We start from the raw sequence: 22,439 nt of genomic DNA, 5'->3' as shown, positions 1-22,439 counted from the left end.
TGGATGTCAGTGCGTTTGTTTGTGTTCGACTGTTTGAACTAACATTGTACACACACTGTATATACATTCATCTTTCACCTGTGCTATTTTTTATTTGATGGAAAGTAGTAAATATAATATATCAATATTAACAAACTGCAAAACTATGTTATAAATTAAATGAAGAATTAAATGAAACATTTGAGAAACTAATGTCTGTTGCTAACATGTCCAAACTAAAGCTCTTATATATTTCATGATTATATACTATGTGTTTCTTTTTTTTCTTCGGCAGCCATCGTGTTTACTGAATCCATACATTTACAACTATCTAACACCGTTCCTGTTCTGACATCTGTCTGTTCAAAACAACCTTTCTATCACTAATTACACCTGCTGCAGAAAGGCTTAACTGTTGTCACTATCATAAAATGAGTCACGTCGCTGCTGCCGTTACCAATTTAACACTCTGAAGAAACATTAAGAACAGGATTAACGTCACAGAAAATCTATGGTTGAGATAAGACTTTTATACCCACAGCATCTTACAGGAGGAGATTAAGGAGGGGATTCAGGAGGCTCAGTGTCACGGCGCATGGCTGTTAACGGCTGTCGCAGGTAGCAGGTGTCTATAATAACAGACGGACTACCTGTTCCTCTTTGGTGTAGAGCTGGAAGCACTCATCCAAGGTGCAGCTGTACTGTTGGACGTGCTGCTGCTGCTGATTCCTCACACTCTCCGCGTCTTTCACCACCTCCTCCTGAATGTTACCAAACAGGCTGCGGCCCGGGACAAAGACATGCAGACAGTAGATTCTTTTGTCAGGTTAACAGAGCATGAACGCTGCAGTAACATATATATATATATATATATATATATATAAAAACTCACTGACCAGTCTTTGATTCTGTGCTCCCACTCGATGATGAGCTTGACGTGCGGAGGTCCTCCTGAGCCGCAGAGCTTCAGAGCTCTGAAAGACACAAGGACAAAAAATTTGCTGCATTTTCAAGTTGAGAGACATTTACAGGAAACGTTCTGCACCAGCAACTCTTTCTCAATCATCTGCAACGTACTTGTGTTGATGCATTTCAACCACTAGGTGTCAGCATTACCACATTGCATGAACCCTTGACGTGTGGTGCACAGACAGAGAAATGAGAAATGACGTTGCTTGTAGGAAAAAGAGACTATGTGGGATTGTATTGGGGATTTTTATGGGCAGACAAATGTATTATAAGCTACAATATAAAGGTAAACATTGTTATAGGAACCAAAACTTAACACAGATCACAGAGAAGCTTTAAAACATCAACAGCGAACTGACAAAATAATCTTAAATCAAAGTCCACTTAAAAGCTTTTTTCTGGAATTCTCAACCACATCTCATGATCTTCATGAGATCTAATTGTGAGATTATTTCGTCGAACTACTATTTCCAGTTTCGAGAAAAAAGCCGTTGATGCTCATTAAGCGTGAAACGTGGGGGATTGTCGGGTGCTATCTGGCACTGAACAAGCAAAGCTAAACTTAATTTGCAAGAAGCAAAGACAACTGTTGATGCAAAGTGAAAGAGCGGGAATCTACTAAAGGGCGTCTATTTATGTCTGTTTTCACTATGACACTGTTCACTTTGAATAAAAGTCTATGTCCGTGCTAGCGGCTAGCCAAGGCTGTACTACACATTAGTGCTTTGGTGTCAGCATGCTAACATGCTCACGGTGACAATGCTAATATGCTGATTCTAAGCAGGTTTACCATGTTCGCCGGCATTAGCTTAGCATGTTACCGTACGGACATTTGCATCCTCGTTGAAACATTTCACTAAAAACCACAAATCAAGTCAAAGTAAGTGGAGATCATCAATATCTGTGCAAAATTTCAATGCAATCCATCTAATAGCTGTAGAGATATTTGTGCACATGGTGTTGTCTGTACGCTTTTTTACTGCAAACCAAATTTACCTACAGGTACAAATAAAGTAACCTAACAGTCACATATCCTGTATAAGAAAATGTATCTGCCATTTGACATAGACTCAGAGAGTTTACAGAGGCTGACAGGAGTGAACAAAGTACACTAAAACACTTGTGCTGGTACATTCTTCTACTGTTTGATGTGGGTTGACTTGGGGACAGAACATATTTCCGAATCATTAGAGTTCAAACACTATCATTACATTAGTTTCTAGGATACAGTGTGCTGCACATTTGCATTTCAAAAGATTTCAAAGACATTTGGCCCCATCAGCACCGTTCAACGAATGAGTGAACTGTTCTTAGCGACTACACAAATGCAAGTCCTTTCAAGACTTTGCCAAAATGCCTGTTTGAAACGGCAATTCACTTCTGCAAGTGGAAGGCATCAGACATGCAATCATGAAAAGGGATAAAAAACGTCTGCACGTTTCAGTCTGCTGCTGTAAAATACATCACACAACCTTCACAGCTGCTGTGATGTATAACGAAAAGATGAGATGAGAAATCAAACATCTGCACAGACGGTGTCAATCAAAAACAAATGCTGGACTTTCACAACTTTAACAGTTACACTCGTGTGTTTTTACGTCATAACGTCTTCAGGAACTGGCTGCCTGCCTGTGGTTCTCGAGAAACGCTTGATTACATTAGATTAGAGCAGATTTAAATTGCATTAAAATTGATTACGTTAGATCAAATTTGAATGAGCTTGTGGGAACATTGGGTCATTTCAGTATTGAAATGTTTGAGCATGATACCAGTAATCCCACAACAAAAGAACGTATTTAGAATAATCTAATAATCTCTGGTCCAATAATAGGAGAAGGTAGTGTCCAGACAGGCCGTCAGCCAAAGCGATAACGGTCGCTGGAGTTGAATGCTTACTGTGTTCACATCTGCAGAAATGTTCTTCTTGCCAATACAAACACTGAAGTAGTATGTACTGTATGTGTACTGCCAGGCACGCTTGCAAGAGAGATGCACGGCCTTTTATTGGCGCTTATTTGGATCTGATACTCGGGGTGCTTCCCAAAGCTGCATCAAAGGATTCAAGCAGGGACCACGATCAACACCCCCCGAGAAACTTGCGCAGAACAAAGCCAGTAAAATTTCAAAATGCCAGTCATATGTGTGTGTAAAAATCAGTTTACACATCCAGAGCAGCAGCATGTTACAAGAGGTGTCTGGATGTGTTTAGAGACGGCTCATGCTGCTCAGCTGAGTGTGTGTGTCCTCTACCGGGATTAACGTGACGTGTTTGTGTATTTTCGCCAGCCTCACCTGTCGACAGCTGGGTGGTAGAGCGGCCGCCCGTCCTGAGGTGACAGGTAGCTGTAAAAGGCCGATCCTCCCACCACACGGACGTTGAACAGCACTCTGGTGTTCTGAAAAGAGGAGCACAGCGAAGACACTGTAAAGCCTCGGACAGCAGCGGCATCTTAATGCTTTATTGCAGCACTTGTTCTTTTGTTTTAAACATTGTCAACGCTTTGTATATTACCTTGATCCAATTGATTACAGTTGTACTTCTAACTAAACAACATTAGTCTGGCGAACCAGTCCCTAAAGATGCTTGCGCAACAACCCAAGAAGGCACCGGTGCTTGTCATGCCCCACAGATCTGCAGTTTTATTGGGCCGACAAATCGGTTCCCACTGAAAACTGAAATTAAAAAAATGAAATTAAAACATATTAAATCATTTTTTTTATCCCACGTTTCAGTTTGCATCATTAGTCAGCATCAGTCTGTCCACCGCTTTTTTTTACCCAGACTGAAATATCTCAACGACCGCTGGATGGATTGCCATGAAATATCTCACAGACATTCATGGTTCCCAGAGGATGAATGAGTCCTGCTGACGTTGGGTTGATTGCCATGAAAAGTAATTCAGACGTTCACGCCCCCCCCCCCCCCCCCCCCAGGGTGAACTGTAAAAAACCTTGGTGATCTTATTACTTTTCATCTATCGCCATCATCAGTTCAAATTTTTCTTGTGTCCAATACTTTTGTTTACAGCCAAATACCTGCAGAGCCGATGACACTCCCGTCACCTCAGCTGTGTTTACTGCTAATGAGCAAATGTCAACTTGCTAAACTCAAATGGTGAACACTGTAAACATTATACTCGCTTAACATCAGCATGTTAGGGGTGTTAGCATTTAGCTCAGAGCATTGCTGTGCCTCAGTGCGGCCTGGCCTCACAGAGCCACTGACACGGCTTGTTAAGGTCTGAAAATGAGCGCTGCCACACACCACACACACTGATTCACCACAACAAATTATGAGAAATGTCACTGCTTGTAGTTATGTGTTATTCATCCGTCATGGTTTTGGTGTAACTGCTGTGAGATACTTTCATAATGGAAAAATGAGAACACATAGCTCACAGTTTTGCAGCCGCAGCAATATTTCTCATGACTTTTACTGTGATGAGATACTGCCGCTCAGTTCGGAGACTTCAGGCCATAAAAATGAATGAATCCAATATGTGTGCAAAAGACATTTTATATGGTTTGTTTAAATTACTGATGTCTCTCCTTTTTTATTTTGATTAAAGCAGAGGATGTGCAATGCTCCAGTCAGCAAATGAAGGTGTTTAGCACAGACATTTACAAGCATTTTTACAGGCTAGAAACGGCCATTATTTCAGCATCATGCTCGATCTCAACAGGTACGACACCCTGACAGCACCTTCAGGCCTCATCTTATGATCAAAGCACAAAACAAACATTTCAACAATTATTGCAAACGTTTAATGAGCAGCATCAGATGAAGTGGGGAAGTTTTTTCTCATCCAGCGAACCGTCATTAACACTTATGGGTCTATTTTCATGAACCGAGTGACGTGGTGCAGGACGCCATGCCCAGTGCGATGGGGGCGTGCCAAGTGCACTTTGGTATTTCTGCAGCCGGGCCTGTCTGGAAACAGGGTGGGATCAGAAAGAATAGATTATCATACATTACGGGCCGGCGTGTTAAGAGGTTGTGACAGTCACGGCAAATCACAGCCCCTTTAAACACGGGCGCTCACCTGCCTCACCTGCAGAGGGATTTATCGACAGAGAGAGAGAGAGAAAGTTTAAATTGATGTGCTCAGTGTGTCAGTGTCCAGCGCGCCAACTGTGCATTAATTAATAATTACCACAGTTGTTTTGTAACATATGTTGTGAGGTCACAGTGACCTTGACCTTTGACCTTTAACCACCAAAATCTACTTGAATCCAAGTGAATGTTTGTGCAGAATTTGAAGAAACTCCCTCGGGCGTTACTGAGATATCGCAGTCACGATAATGGGACGGACGGAGAACCTGAAGACGTATCGCCTCTGGCCGTGACTGTCGCCGGCGCCGAGGCATAAAAACGCTGCCCTGCATGTGAGTGAGGTTTGACAGACGCACTGAGGGGTTTTTATCTAACATGGATAATTTTGCTGTGTTTGAAGTGGCCCACCATGAAAAATAGGCTGAGGCCTGCACCTGCGTTTTTAAGCTCACAGCAGTTTGAATCAACATGTAGCACCTGTGTTAACGTACCATCTTACAGAAACAAAAACATTAATAAACCCATAGATAATCGGACCGCTCTCTCGTATCACTCTCCGCTGGATTGAAAGCCCGAGTTGAGAAGAAATACGAAAGAAAAAAACCTGAGGTAATATTATCTTTTTCTCCTCGTTTGAAACACGTTCATATTACTCCCAGATCTGCTTAGATTGGAGGCGCTCTAGGAATGAAGGAGCGCTTTGCAAAAATGAAACTGATTTCCTCTTGTTCCAGTGAAATCTGAGTGTGTAGCTGCTGAGCCCAAACACAAACACCCACTCTGGGTTTTGTTGAGGAGAGCTCTGACGACGAGGAGCACAGCAAAGCAGACAGCAGATTCCTGGAAAACATTCATATGATGAACACATGAACCCGCAGGAATGCATAACCCTTCTCGGGGCAGTTACACAACACCTCCGAATCACTGCCACACATATGCAATATGCCGTGTTATTAAAAGCATCGGGCCGGTCAGCTGCTGAAATGCTGCAGCAGTTAGTACTGAAAACAGGAACCACTTGACGGTCTCATTCTGAGTACACGCACAGAGTCGTGTAATTAAGACTGTATTATCTTCTCTTCATCTTTCAGCATCTTGTGTTTACGGACACTGCGGCCATCAAACCCCCCTGTGGTGCTCAGGCGGTTTTTGCTTTTCCAGACAACCCATCAACGTTTTCTGTGTGTTCATTTTCAATCTGCGGTATAAAATGGAATGCAAGATGACAAGTTTAAACCCAAAAATAAGTTTTCTTTTCATTACAGACGTGTTTGGGCTCAATGGGAGTCCCAGTACAAGGCTTGTATGCACATGTGAAGACCACCCAGGGAGGAGTCCTGCTAATTCCAACTTCTCAGGAATAGGGTTTTTTCTTTTCCAACAAACATTGTTTGAAAAATGATATGATATACATTTCCACACATTCCAAAGGTGTTAGCAAAGCTACTTCAACAAGGGGATTCACCAGGTCTGTGGATTAGATATTACATGACAGGCCTGCCGAGCTCTGAACTTCTCCACATGCTGAAGCGGTGTGTCTGGGGGCTGTGGTAGGAACGACTCTTGGATGGTGGTTTCTTTTTGTTTTTACCATCTCCGAAGCCACAAAACACAAGAAATAAAGTGGAAGGAACGAAGTAAAGGATGTGTTTGTGTCTGCTAAAACTTAAGATGGAAACGAGGTCACTACCTACGGCGTTAATCGTTACTTGCTGATGGTTTAAGCTAGCTAACGTTAGCAGCTCTGTCTCAGCAACCCAGTCAAACTTGTTATGTAAGATGGAACAGCAAACACATCGGTTAGTCCTCGTCCTAAAAGCCTTTTCTCTTGTAACGCCAGTAAACACAGATATGTTAAAAAAAACTCGTCTTACATCAAGCAACTAGCTAACTAGCGATACAAGAACAATGCCGTTTATTTCCATGTATTATAACCTGTGGAGGATGCTGTGTTTTTGGCCGGGACATGCAGCTGTAGGACATGACATCTGTGTGTCGACTTACTTAAGACCTTTTTCTTTTTACATGATGAACTTTCCAAAGCTTGAATCATAAAATCATGTGTCACTTTTTGAACAGCACATCAGCAAAGAGACCATGTTTGTTTTCCTCCGCGGTGGCAAGATGGACAGACGAAGAGGAATATGTGAGAGAAACAGGGCGGTGTAAACACATTGTGTGTGTGTGTGAAAAGACAGTAAGTGTGAGTGAGAGGGAAAAAAAATGAACAAACGAGCATCTGAGATCTGGTCAGGCTCCGAGCGGTGTCACCCGCCCCCCCCGTCAGCGCGAGTTTCTGAGAGGAGGAAGAGAAAACCTGTGAAAATTCATCGCAGCATCCTGCCGGAGGAGTGCATGAGCACGAGGGCTCCACAGACACTGGTGGAGACGAGAAAGTTTTTTATGCTCCCTCATGGGAAAATCCTTGGTCTTGCTTTCGACCAAGGTTAATCACTTTTTTGTGCTCAGTGAGGGGAATGTTTTGCGGCATTGTTTGTGCCTGACAAGGCAAACGATCTCCAATTACCACCCAATGTAAAAGAGCACAGTGTTTCATTATGCTGTGAGTTTTAGCATTGTGTGTGTACAGCGGATTAACATTTGTCTGTGTAAGCAACGTTCAGGGCCAATACACGCACTGTGTGTTAGTTATCACACCAAAATCCCAACAGCTCAGGGTCCCCGGATCAAAAATGTAGTATGTGTGTGACAGTGGTCGTCTGTTAATTCTAGTTCTGCAGATGATGAGTGCGCTGCAGGATATCATACAGCTAGGTCTGCTTCAGCGAGCATCAAGCCAGCCACTGTTAAAATCAAGTCGTCAATTGGTGTCAGCAGCAGGAAGAATGGCTGTCAGAGAGGCCGTGTTTTTGTTTCTCTCAATTGCATCTTTGCTGAAGCTAAAATTAGACAGAAGCGGAGAAATCCACTTGTGAGTGTAATTCATTGATGCAAGAAAACTACAGTTTCTGCTGAGATGAAAGATTTAGAGCAAACATCTGCTCTGAGCATTGCTCCTTTCTTGGCAGAGGTAGGCTCCAGCAAACTGATTATACTGTACGAGCCTGGTTTTAATTAAACGGCTGACAGCATGAGGCACAAAAGGAGACTACCGATCTCCAACGGAGTTACTGAAAATGCTGCACCTGACTCTTCTCCTCTCGCTCTCTCCTGGCACTTCTCAAAGAGCACTGAGTAACATGCACCGAGTCGGTCAACACTTTTCTCCCAGAACAGTCCAGGCTCCATATGGCTCTTAATTGCAGCTGTGACATTGATCGGAAATCCGTTTGACTAGATGATTAACAGCATGCTACTGCACACAATCAGATCCTGAAACACGGGCATTTGTACTTTACAAGCAAGTGAGCAAAGCAAGAAAACGGACCCTTTGGCTTCAGTGAAGTAAATAATTGAGTCGACAGTGACATACAGCAGGGGGTGCATCGAAGGAAAATACGCCGTTGGCATTTCTGTCATTGCGTCCCTTACGTTGTACCGTAGTCACACCATCAGCGGAAAAGTAAACGAGCCTACTGTGCTTTCTTTTTAGCCGTGCATGGACGACTGACAACGACTTGGCTTCTGACTCATTTAGTCTCATTAGCACACACTGTCCTACTGCCTGTCACAGACATATATATGCAAATATATATAATGTACATTTTGGGCGTAAAAAAATCAGGTAATTAAAGGTTTATTGGAATGATCTGATAAATTATGGGAAATCAGCATTTTGTGTGTTTCCCGAGCGATCAAAATTGAAACTATACACAGTACCTCTTAAATTAAAAGTTAAATATTTCGGGACATATGTTTATTTGGTTTCTGGCAGAGAGTTGGATGAGAACACTTTGTTTAATTTGTACAAAAATTCAAGTGTTAAAATAATAATTTGCAGTTTTACAGAGGTTTATGTGGCAGACTTTTTATTAGCTGGAAGCAGTAACTTACTCAAGTCTCCGCTGGTTTCCTGGCAACAATCTTTGGCCAATGCCAGGCCAAGCTAGCCGTTAGCCCGTTTCCAGTCTGTGTGAAGCTAAGCTAATGGTCTCATATAGCTGTAGCTTCACGTTAACTGTAGAGTTATGAGAGCACTTTTCCTAAACTGTTGAACCACAGCTTTAAATCAAGCAAAAAGCAAGATTAGCATGGTAGCCAGCTAAAGCTAACCCAGAGTAAAACACAAAGTACGATTTTGCATTAGCACTTTCCATTGCTGCAGTTCAGTGACTTTCTCAATGTAAAGTAATTTTAGACTCATGATTATTAGGAATAAAAAGTATATCCCCTAATCCCTGCACAGTGTTAATTTGCATTCAATAAATTACACATTCAGCTTTGCATTCAAATAAACATCATCAAGCATTATTTTTTCCTGCAACCTCATTAAATAATTCAGTTGCATTATTTGTAGTTATTCTCTCCAGGTTCAACTGTTGTAATGTTTTCTATTAGTTCCATCCATTTCCTTTAAAAAGCTGGTTGTGTGTTGGCCCTCCCCATGCATACAAAAGGCCTTGTTGAAATTTCACACATCGCAATTCGAGCACTTAATATGAATTTATTTCTTGTGTCTAATGTTATTCACCTGTGTTTTTTCATTTAAAGTTTCAATTACTTTTCCATCCTGTGCAGACACAAGACAGAACACCCTAACTAAGACTGAACTGTGTTCGCTGCAAACAGCTCTGACCTGCTGACAAAGTCCAGTATTTACTCTTAATACTGGCACTAATGAAGGCAGAGGACTCCTGCAGCAGAGGCCGGGGCGGCATCAGTAAATGTGATAGGGCAGTAATACGTCCGTACTGGGGGATGAGTAAAAAAGTAATGTTCCCAGGACAAATACAGGGTTGTCCAAATGGAGAGCAAACAACCATATGTGTGTCTCTGTCTCTCTTTGACCGTTACTTGTGCCGGTAGAACACCATAACCCGTCCCAAAGCGTTCCTCTTTGCCTCCAGCTGACGCTTCGAGCTCTCGCACCTGTACCACACAGTGTCTTTGTGTGGGCATGCTTTGCTCCGTCCCATGCCAATAAACATGTCTTGGAACAGGTGCACCAGCCGGCGTGGCAGGAGGGAAGCATGTCCCCTCTCAGCCTCCAGCTGGTGCTCAAAACTCACCCGCCCACACTACACAGCTATTAAATATGAGTTTTACAAGCATCATGCAGCAATTTCTATTGACTTGCTGCACACGGCTATAGTGCAACTTTGGTCCAGGCTTTTCTGGTTGTGGTTGCGGTGAATAAAAATCAAATAAATAATAAATCTCTCCACTCTAGCTGATGCTGTATTTCTGCAGATTTACTGTATGACTGTCTGTATCCCCCTGCTTTAATTAGCAGAGCAAGTTGAGTTTTGAGTTTTGTCTCATATTCATTTTTGTCCTTTTACTGGATGTGAGATCATTACCAGTTGGCAGGCTTCAACTGGAGAACCTGGGTTCGAACATTTGCTGTGTTTTGATATTCCCATGAAGTGAGGTAAAACAGAATTTGTCTCACATGAAACAATAAATTATCACATTATTATAAGTAGCTGTCCGGTACCTGTGCCTGAGCTCCATTGATCATCAGGTAATAAAGTTTGCTAAGGATGCTCTGCTGCAGCTGGTCCCAGGAAATAGACCGGTCCTCCCTCATCAGAAATGGAGGCCCGAACCTTAAACGGGGGACGGAGGAAATTAGTGTTACAGGGTTCGAAACACATCTCACAGCAACTCAACTCAACTCAAGCACTCCACATCTCTCCTCGTCCTTCTTCTATTGTAATGTAAATAATTATTTATTAACATTATCAGCATTAGAGCAGAATTCTCATTACAGCCTTTCAGTGGAAGGAGAGAGACGGAGATAAGGAGGAGTGGGAAAAAAAGCTTGATGACGACAGGGACCACCTTCATTTCAGATGATAGATCACATAGCACGTTTATTATAATACACATTTAATTGAGGGCAGCCCTCCATTGTATGCTTCGGATTTATTAGTATGAGACCATATGAGCACACGTGTGCAGGAGGAGACAAAGACGCTCATACACAGTGAATGATGACATGGGGTATTATGAAAAACTGTATATTAAATGGCAGGAATATAACGATAATGAATGAAAAATAACCTTTTTTTTTTCAATTATATTTCATGCTTCTTTTTCCTTTTTCCTTTTTAGATTTCTGCAGACCTTGAAACCAAACAGATCATCAGTCACACAATTTTCCCATTAGATCGTAAGCAGATACCATGGAGATCCTCCAAACAAATTAGGTTGGATTACTGTTCAGGATGGTAACCATTAACATTCTGTGGCGGCAGCGTGACCACGACATGGGAAAAGAAAAATACACTCCACAAAAACGGAAAGGAAAGGGGCTTAAAATTACAATTAATTTAATTGGAAACTGCTATGGAGCAAGAGACAAAACAATTCCATTCTTTTGTGGCAGGTTAACTGGCTCGGTTTAAATCCAGAGGCCTCTCGTTAACGACTCTCTATCTCCTCATCGAGCTCATAAAAAAGTGTTTTAACTCATGTGACCTAAAGATCGACACAGAGTGCAGTGAAAACATTTAGAAGTCTGACATCTTGTCTGATTTATTTCCCTCTTTCAAGACATTTTTCACGGTATCATGCAGTGAAATGTATCATCTACTTCTGAGTTCACAATGATCTTTATTTATTTTTCCCCTGCCTTCACCGACGTGAGAAGCTAAATGTCAACGAAATCAAATTGTTGACCTTCAACAGAGGTAATGCGAAAAAAAAAAAAAAAAAAAACGGCAAACATTTTTACTTTCACACATAAAATGTGAAACTTTCTGAATTCCCGTCGACTACTACAAACCAACAACACTGAAAGCTTTCACACTGTGCCGAGTTTCAGAAACGTACCTGATGCTGTTCTACAGAGAACCAGAGCGAGAAACAAGTATGTGACTCCAATGTCATTTTCTTGGCACAGACAAGTCCTCCAGCTGTCATCTGATGAGAGCGAGATAGGCTGGTGGTTTGATCAATGACGGGGAGGCGTTTGAAGGAGAAACCGAGACGCCGACGCTCACGGATGGGATTGGACTTTCTCACAGCTGTGCTGGCGAGCTCACCTATATTGATCTCTCTGGACTCTGTCAGGGAGACGGGTGTGTCTAATGGATCTTTATATCGTGCCAGATGTCACATTCCTCAGTCGTTTGATATGAAACTCATCTCACAGTGAGATGTGAGTCCTTTCTCCAACAGGGAGCTAAAATGACCTTGATGTGCTTCAGCAGAGCAAGGCTGGAGAGAAAACATGTGAGCCGAAACACTGCACGTAGAACTCACATTTGATTAAAGGCTGTTAGTGAAACCAATGAAAAATGATTAGTATTGTATTGGAGGGTGGAGCTAGTTAGCCCACATGAATAAACTAATTAAAATGTTATTGACTCTAACATAAGCTATGGATGTTTTGAGAGCTTGACAAGCAAAACAAGCGGATATATTCCAGCTCGTCAGTCTACTGCTCATTGATAAGACTTCTCCAGTCCATTTGTAGGCTATAACTGACATTTCCTTATTGAGGACAGTTTATAATTGATACGACATATACGCAAATACAGGACAAATTGTGTCCTGTAGCATTTTATTTTCAAATATGAGACGATCCCGCATTATACGGGACTCCACTTGCAAAGTTTCCTCGAGGCGGGTCAGTAAAGAGCGGTTAAAGCTAACGCTGGCTATGCAGCAACAGCAAAACTTACAAATAGAGAAGATAAACTCAACCCAAAGCTTGACAGACCAACAGTAGTTATGGTTGGTCTTCGAAGGGTCAGTTGATGTTATTTACCTAACAGCCTGTTGCCCTGCTCCTGCAGCGTTGCACACCAACAGAAGAATCTTGACCGGGACGCCCTGGTTGAGGAACTCTGACGACAACGTCCCAGATGAAGGTAACCTCTGACCCTCAGGACCGGTGGAGTATGGAGACGATGGCAGGCTGTGATGGTACCCTGGAGAAAGTCAAAGGGGGGTGGGGGTTGGGGTGAGAGAGCGAAGACATGAGAGGCGAACAGCTTACTTTAACATTGATAGCTTACAGCATGACATTTCACATCTTCTCCTTCAGAAGGAAAAAGAACTGAATTCAAGTACTGAAAATGTGATCATTCATCTTAACACCTCTAACAAGGAGAGAGGAGGAGGACTGAGAAGTATAAAGTGGCGAGACAGCAGCTTTCTATTTGGGGAACAGTGATTCAGAGGGGAGAACAGATGGACCAATGGCTGCCTGCACTCTCAGCAGGAGGTATTATCTGATGCAGCTTCTGCTCCACATCCTGTCCTGGTGGGGTGCCGAGCATCACTCGCCTTCCGCTCCCCCTCGCGTCTCCACCAGCGGCGAGGGGTTTGACTGACTGGGCGCGAAAAGCCGAGATTATGAGATCCCAGTGTGACGTGACGTCGCCGGTGATGCGTTTCTCGTCTCTCACACAGCTGACAACCGCTGGGGCTTAGCACACAGGTCAGCATCCTCAGAAATTCATGGTGATAAATCACATGGGTAAATTAGACCCTCAGACGCAGACGAGAGCGTATTGATTGACCACGGCGGCTGCGCTGTCTCCAAACTTTTCATTAAACGCTGTTGTTTACACCCGACACATGATTCATCAGTGACACAGCAAATGCCACTGCTGAGCATCTTGTTGCTAGGATCCTTGCAAAGCAGTGAGCCACTGTGTTAGCACCCCCCCCTCCATCTAACAGAAATAATTGGGGTGTGAGGTCATTAAGCTTTGCCTTGTATGAAGGGAAAGACCTATTTAAAACTAATCAAAGTCTACATATACACCACCGACGCTTTAACATTAAAACCTCTGATTGCAGTGTCTTGACCCTGAGAATGAGAGTAATGACAAGTGTGCACTGCTTTTCATTTATTAATGTCGTTCTAATCAAGCAAGTGATAAAACTTGCTTAAATCGCTCGCTGTAATTTACATGAGCGGCGACCTCTGACAGCTGCGGGGATGATTTATGGGGGTAAAATTCGCCTTTTAAATTCTCAGTGAAACATGTTCATGAAACAGCGGTAAAATGCAGATGTCACCTCCTGGCCTGTCCCACGAAGATTTACACAGGGAGGCCTGGGGTGGAGAACTACCTCTCATCGCTCATTAAATCAAAGTTTTTGTATTGGTACCTGTCATAAAATGCACTGTTGCTGCTCATATTTTTCAAGGCTCTTGTCGCTGATTACACTTTTCTTCTTTCTTTTTTTTTTTTTTTTACTTGTTTACAAGATGAATAATGGTGGAAGTATGAGTTGTGTGCTGAACAATTCCCACAGCTGTACTGAAAAAGGTACTTACACTACACCCATTTGAAAACGTGTACCATACACACACACACACACACACACACCAAAAGTAAAGTCTGTTTTGCCCACATACCTGTTGATCATAATCTCTTGTTGCCAAAAAGCCTCTAACTAATTCTAAGTAACCACAGGAAGTCTGTGAACTCATCATTCCTCTGCACTCTCAGGCTTCTTTCATTGTCAAACACACACACAGGATGAGCCAGACTAAACATAGCCAGACTATGTGAAAGCCCATAATTAAACACCTCTGCCTCTAAAGGGATCTACTCTACCCACAGCTACAGTACACCCCCCCCAATCCCATTAGCTGTCTGCTCAGTCATAGTCAAGGTCTTTGAGCAAAAATGGTGGTTAGACACATACATGCACATGTTATCTGACTTAAGCTTATTTCGATTTCCAAACGCATATTTATTTTTAAATATTACATAATAAGTAATTTGTTTAAAGAAATGAATTTATGGACTGAGAATGTGACACATGGTGCCAAAGTAAACTACCGCTAGCTGTGAACCAGGGGGCCGGAACTTGAAAGATTTGTTTTTATATTGGAAGAAGTGAAGAAGAAGTCATTACCTGACTGTCTGCAATGGACTTCACACAGTAATATTCACAACCTGGAATTACCTTTATGAGAAACACTTTTGATTCTTTTGATCTGTGGACACTTACGAACTAAATGAACATGATGCGATAGCTTCAAAGGTAGGGAGTCGTCGTTTTATAAGTTGTCGTTCACCATAGTTCACCAACAGTTACCATGGTCAAAATACACCACCAGGACTATCCCCCTTTTCTTTTTTTTATTTCATAGGTAAAAACATTGGATATTTTAATGATATATTGACCACCGAACTGGCAATGTCCCTGATTTTCATTTCAGAAATCTGCTCATCTTATTATCTTATAGAGACAAGAGTTAACATTAGTGTTGGTCTCATTTCATTCCACAAATTTTTTTCCAGATATTTCAGTATGGAACAAAATGGACAACTGAACAACCAACTAATCCTTGACAGATGGAAACAGAAAGGGAAGTACCACTAGTAGCACGATACGACATTCTGCAGCATCAACAGATTAAACCTCCTCAAGTCACGTCCCTGCATGTTTGTCACATGTAAACAGCCCATACGTTTATTAACAAATTCCAAAGTACATTATGAAAGATGATCTCACTTTACAGAAAACTGGGCTCTAAATGAAGAGGAAGGAAGATCCTGTTTTCTGTTTGTAACAGAAATAAAAGAATGTGAAATGGATCTTTAACTGTGAAAGCCAATTATCTGTTTCCAAATATTCTTTGGCAGGTGAGCCCATATTGCCCAAATCTCATCACTGGCACCAGTACTCCATACAGTGATTTTATGCTTATTAATTTCTGTCAGTGCACCATCAAATCCCAAACAGAGAAGATTTCTCTCTCAGATAACTCTTTGAGGTTTTATACAATATTAATTATTAATGTAAACCTCAATTATATTGACTGCCAGATGGTAAGCTCATGAAAACGCTGCAATCCAAACACAAACAGAGGCACTTAATCATGTTTCCACTGTCCTCAATTCACTAAGACGACGTGAATGGTGTCAAAGTAACGATTAAAACGTATGTGCAGCTCCATCGTAAGCGAAGAGACGATAGTTTATCACATAAAGCTGCTGTTTCTTAAAAAGGAATACTTTCCAGTCTTTATGCTAAGCTAAGCTAACCGGCTACTGGCTGTAACTTCATATTTACTGTACATGTACGAGAGTGGTATCGTGGTATTCTCCCCTAACTTGGCAGGAAAAATATTCCACAAAATATTGAACTATTTCTTGAAATTATAACCAACAGGAAGTACAAAGGTCAAAGGTCAGAGCAATAGTGGCCAGGCAGTATTTCTTAAGACGGAAGTGGCAGGAAAAGAATGAAATGATGAGAGTATAGAGGAGAGGTGAAAGATGCAGAGCTAAGACGATGATGTAAGAGATTAATTTGAAGACTAGAGCAGCGAGGCTGGGAGTTGGGAAGGTCACATCACCACGGGTTTGTTTTTGGCATAATCTAACGCTCTGTAATTTTTTTTTATTCATGGCAGACACTGACTGAACAGCAACCTCACGCTGTGTGTAGCGGCCGTTCCTCTTCAGGAGGTTTTAAATCAAAGTTAGGACTGTGGCTAACTATTACCTTGAAATTCACTGATTGGATGCCGGTGAAATTTAATCTATGAAGTGTGGTACGAGTAACAAGGAAACAAATGCGCGTAGTGAAGCATGATAAAACTGAGTTACAATCTGATTTTTCTGCTTTAAATTTCCCACAAGATGTCCTGGCTCACAGAGACCCATGTGTCTTCATTCAACACCTAAGGACATAATCTACATTGATAACTTGCGCTTCACAACATAATTACTACACTAACCTTTAGTGAGACCCCCGGTTAGAGTTTGTTTTCCTGTCTCGTATCTGATCCCTAAGACTTTCATTTAAACGTTCAATATATAATATTCTGCTGCCAGGGGTCTCTTTTGTGAAGTTGTTGTGAAGTACTGTGGGATCATGGGAGTTGATGTCTTCACCACTATTGCTGTCACTGCAGTCAGCGTCTTCCGGTTAGGATTCCTTCAGTGTTAATCTTTAGGAGGTTTTCTCCAGAACAAACGGACCCTGGTGATTAAAGTCAGTAAAAACACAGAATAAAGCCCTTTCACGTTAAGTATCAGTCCGTCCTGCATCTCAGAGCCGAGCTGCTGCTGACGTTTGTAAAAACTTGTTTCTCCGATAACTTCAGACCCAGACGACCGATGACTAAAATCCTTAATCCAGTTGAAATATACAGTTGTATATATATATAAGTGCATCGTATCGTAAGCCTCGATCACTTCTGGCAGACGACCAAAACTCATGTGCAAAGCGGATATGACGCTATTGACAGGCGACACATGGAAAAGACTGTTACCTTGATTAAAATCATGGATTTCTCTTGGTTTTTACGTTGCATTTACTCATTTTCCAGACGCTTTTATCCAGAGCGACTTAACAAGACTTGACTCAAAATATTTTTAACACAGGTTTATTTAGTTGTTTTTAGACATTTTAATGCGGAAAAGTTACATATTATAGCTTTAAGCATTTACGGATAATTGATTAATAATTAATTAGGGCCAGACATAACTGCAGAGGGGGCATAATCACAATTTAAGGTGTCAGACAGTGTAAAAAAAAAATGTGCATTTTAAACATTAATACAGGACTTTAATGGTCCTCCTTACTCATATGCTATTTTGATCTTATAGCTTTCATTAATCACAAACAGAGTGGCAGAAAATATTTATGTGCTGCAGCTGCACTTGCCTTTTATTGAGTGAAATAAAAATAAATTATCTTAATTTGTCATTTATGCATTTAAGTAATTTAAGAGAAGCTGGTGGAATATTCATTAATTAGCTAAGTAAGAGACTATTTTACATTAAGCAACAGTACGAGCTAATGCTGACATTTAGGCTTACTCAGTTTTTTTTTTTTTTTTAATGTCAAAAAAGTCCCAGAAGGGATAAAAAATAGTGGCGGTGGGAGGAGAGGTATTAAATCTCAAAGTGAATAAGTTTGACAGCAAACAAGCACATTTCCTAAAGATGTTAATGTTCCTCTTAAGATGATAACATCTGTGTAAACATAGCAACGCGAATGACGGCACAATCTGCTGTGCACAGGAAAGTGTTGAGCGGTGATGTAGACTCTATATCAACCCCGCAAGTCAGAGCCGGTGAGAACACAGGGGGATTTAGTTTGAGCCAGCACGCAGACCAGCCAGACTGTTTGGAGGGGGCGAGGGTGGGGGCAGCACTGCTTTGTGCGGTCATTGAGCAACATAAATTAAAGCACTAAAAGTCCCATTTTTCAGACAGAACGGCAGCGTTAACACAATGCTGGGACTCACAGCCCTGTGGGACGGGACAACAGAGCAGAACCTATTTGCTGACGGCACAAAGCGAGAAACAAGGGGATACTACGCACTGAGGTACTTCAGAGCTCGCATCTGAGGAACAGATGAAATGACAAGAAAGACGTAAGACATAAATCTGCACAGGGAGGACGTAATTCACAGAGCTGTGTGTGATGATATATATACTTCTTAACGTGCTCTCCAAGGGCCCCCGTGCAGTAAGGTGCGTTCCCCGCGGGTTTCGTTAAGCAGAGTAACTTAATAAAACTGGTTTGTTTTCTCACAGATCTGTTTGTACATCCACATTAACGGTACCAAAGACAATGTGTTGTGACTAAAACTATAGCGCCTGTTGTACTTCAGTCATGCAGCTACCTGAGATCCGCGCGGAGCCTCCTCTGATGTAGAGGGGCGGAGCCTGGAAGGCGTAGATGACATCATTCTCAGCGATGCAGGTTAGATCGTCCTCATCAAAGAAGGAGCGCTGAAACCCTGTGGAGTAAACCTCTGTCAGGATCACCTGGAGACACACACACACACACACACACACACATTAGTTTCCTCATTACAGTGCCATTATAATTCTTATAATGCGTATAATGAGTGAACTTTAAACCCACTTGATGCAACACCAACAGATCTCAAATCCAGCGTAATTATTTATTTAAGCTGAGAGTAAATTCAAGCCAATGGGAAGCATAAAAGGTCAGAATAAGACACACTGTACTATAAACACACTCATTTTTTAATGCTCCCATATTTTGCAATTCTGTCTGTTTTTATTTTCATTTACATATTTTATCATCTACTGCCTTTCTATTGTTTACTTTCATTGTCCTTCTATTCACCCTAATTCTATTGTACTATTTCATTTTTTATTGTAACTCACTTTGAGCGACAACATTTGTATGAAAGGTGCTCTAAATAATAATAATAATAATTTATTATTATTAATATAATATCAAGATTAATAAATGTTGATGCCGAGCGAGAGCAGTGTGCGGGATATTCTTCTTTACAAGCAGAATATGGTTACAAACGGGAACATTTAAGAGGAATACAGGTCCACACTGACCACTGTTTATTCCCGCTTTACGTTACCTGGTCTGGAGAGATTTTCCCCTCGTCGGCCACCATCCTCCTCAGGCAGGCCACAGAGCCAAACAGAGGCACGGCCAGCCCGGCCCGCAGGTACCTCTGCCCTTTGGTGCTGAACACCAGAGTCACACACAGCGGCCTGCCACACATCAGAGCACACAGTCAGGGACGGTGGGAAATAGAGCGGCCTCTATTTTGATTTTTATGTGCCATTCCCACTGCAGCCTCCTCTATGGCCAGGGAGGGACAAAAGAAGACTTTCATGAATAAATCAATACATTTTAACATTAATAATAGATCATTAGGAGTTTTATGCGTGCGAAATAATGGAATCTCTATTGCATTTTTAAAAACAGAGCGCGCCTGGCTCTGACCTCTCCAGAGTCAGCGCTGACATGAGCAGGGTGCTGGGACGTAATGGCTTCCGTGAATAACAGTAAACTGACGAGACATGGAGGACCTCCATCCGGCACCTGTGAGAGTCTGTATCCGTACGGACCTACGGCCTGGAGGCTGTGGCTAAACTGCCAAACTCAAATCTTTTATCTTGGGGGGGGAGGAGGAGAAAAAAACTTGAGTATTTGAAGTTGAGAAGAAAGGTGGAGAGCTAAAACAGAAACACGAGGAAGCGAAGTCAGAACATCTCTTCTGAAAGATAAAAATAAAAACAAAAACATAACTGAAACAGAAACCTGGAGAGAAGTCTGCTGCACAAACTTAAAATAAACGGAGAGGTTCGCAAACACAAAGCTGCTCTCTGCGTCTGTTTATGTCATAAAAATATTTATGTTCAAATTCATATTTACATCAGTTTACCTGCTCACAATATATACAAAATAACATTCATCATATTTTAAACATTTACCTGAATTGATGAAATATTAAAGCATACATGATTGATTGATCGATTGATCGATTCTTTGAGTGTCATCCATCATGGCCTTACACTTAACAACAACCTCGATGGCTACATGACAAATAATCAAAACAAAATAAAAGTCTCCACATTAAAACTCAAGATCAGCAACAGAAAAACCAAAACAAATCAGGATTCTTCACTTGGATCTTGTCCATAAAATATTTCCTCAGGTCAGTTTACAGAAGGAAACGAACAAATCCAAACATTGCTCTTCAGGAACGTTCTGAGACTCTGCGGTGGAGTAAAGTTTGTCAGCCTCGATACCTCACTCAGCAGGTTTAATGACTCTGCTTAAATAAAAGCTCAGTAACTATTAATAACTGTGACATTAGAGTTTGAACGGTAGGAAATTACAGGTCAGAACACTGCGCAATAAAAAAAAAAGGACTGGAGGTCGTGTCTATAATGGAGAATGTAAAGTTGGTCTGAAGCGTCTGATTAAACAATGAGAGCTATAAATAAAAACCACATTGATTTTATTGATTGAAAAAGAAGATTGCACATGACATGGGAGGAGGTCCAGGTAAAAAATAAAGTTAAGCCCAGTTCATGGTTTCTATTGGGCCTCGGACAGATGCGGACGTGCTTCTATTTATCACTACAGTCAGGGGTATACGTGCACGGACACGTTCGCACACGTGCACGCTTCCTGACAGCAAGGAGGAGAGCTCGTTTGGTTCTTGCATTTAGCCAAAAAAAATGACAAAAACTGAACCAAGGACCTTGTAGACACAGAAAGTTCTAGTGTTTATAACGAAAACTGAGAAAGCTACTGACTTTAATTTCAAACTGTACCTGGACACCAGAGATCCTAATACCACTGTAAAGAGTGAGTTGCCAGTGTGTGTGTGTGTGTGTGTGTGTGTGTGTGCAAAAACTCAGATGCTGTTCGTATCTGTACAAAGCACATTATGCATGCATAGCTTTACCAATGTATTAATATTCACTTACATCCCTCGTATATCCACGGTGTTTTTATGGAGGATCAGTTACATGCCAGCAGTTCAACACCAACCACTGTTTCACTGTTTCCACACACTAACTGTATGTTGTGGTTTGGCTCCATGTTTCTGAAAGATCTAAGGGACCCACTGGGTTTACGTTCCTCAAGCATATCAGAAATGTATTTCAGCCCCGAGCAACGAAGTGATCCATAAACTGAGAGGCAGCACTTTGAAGTTGGCTCTATAACTAACTGGAAGGCAGATTTCTGCATAACAGGACAAATCTGCATAATTTTTACTGTTCGCTGTTGGGCTACAGTAGTATTGTTTCATCTGTACACAAATTACTGAAGCGACGTGTTCACTCCTGTTCCACTGATTTGGGTTGGGAAACAGGAGACATCAAAAGAGCCTAGTGCAGAGCGTACAGTAAATTGGCAGCATTTATCAAGCCGCTGCTCAAGGAGGTCTCGCAAATTTATGCAAATTATGTTTTTTACTAATGTCCACTATGAACAAATCGAAACAGGGAAACAGCTAAACCACTGCAGTGGGGATTAGACTGCAAGGGTCAATAAAAGCTTTAATTTCAGTATTAATTAGAAACAATTCCTACCTTTTCCTTAATTTACTATATCAAAATACAATAAAGTTAAAATGATTCATTACACTTCAACTGTTAAAGCCTTTAGACATCTACAGCCCCAACATGTTGCTCAAGTTAATGAATCTGATTAATGGCTGCAGTTATATACAAAAGGTCCATATCACATTCACAGAGAAGCAGCGATATAGTGTAAACAAAACCATCCAACATGCAAAGTGCTCGTGTCGTGCCAAGGGACACGAGCCCAGTGCTTGGATAGCCGGGCGCAGCGAGTGTTGGTTCGGTAACAAGCAGTGTGTGTTTGTGGCTTACAGACATGATCTGGCTGAGAGAGAGAGCTGATCTCTTCACACAGAGAAATCTAAAAAAAAAATGCTTTAAAATACAATCCATCTGTTTATCCCTTCAGAAGTGTTTTCCCTCACCCTCTCTGCCACACAGTGGAAAAAAAGAAAAGAAAAAAGGACGGTAACTAAATACTCTGGACTTGGATCACTGTCAGAATGAAGCTCTTAAAAGCCATTTCCCAAATTAGAAGGAACGTTGGCTGAACTTGTATGAAC

General features: G+C 41.6%; 1 protein-coding gene across 1 annotated transcript in view; it reads right to left on the bottom strand.

Annotated features, from left to right (window-relative positions):
* Positions 1-22,439, bottom strand: part of LOC111238106 (ubiquitin carboxyl-terminal hydrolase 43-like) — a 61,031-nt gene that overhangs the window by 7,488 nt on the left and 31,104 nt on the right. Inside the window, exons 5-11 of the mRNA XM_022767506.1 lie at positions 19,410-19,545; positions 18,684-18,828; positions 12,840-13,002; positions 10,560-10,671; positions 3,241-3,344; positions 876-953; positions 630-759 (exon numbers count right to left, since the gene is read on the bottom strand). Coding sequence (XP_022623227.1) covers positions 630-759; positions 876-953; positions 3,241-3,344; positions 10,560-10,671; positions 12,840-13,002; positions 18,684-18,828; positions 19,410-19,545 — 868 coding nt within the window. The remainder of the gene's footprint in view (positions 1-629; positions 760-875; positions 954-3,240; positions 3,345-10,559; positions 10,672-12,839; positions 13,003-18,683; positions 18,829-19,409; positions 19,546-22,439) is intronic.

The sequence above is a fragment of the Seriola dumerili genome, unplaced genomic scaffold (assembly GCF_002260705.1).
Source record: "Seriola dumerili isolate Sdu_G_001 unplaced genomic scaffold, Sdu_1.0 BDQW01001191.1, whole genome shotgun sequence".
Lineage (NCBI taxonomy): Eukaryota > Metazoa > Chordata > Actinopteri > Carangiformes > Carangidae > Seriola > Seriola dumerili.
This window is presented reverse-complemented; position numbering and strand designations above follow the sequence as displayed.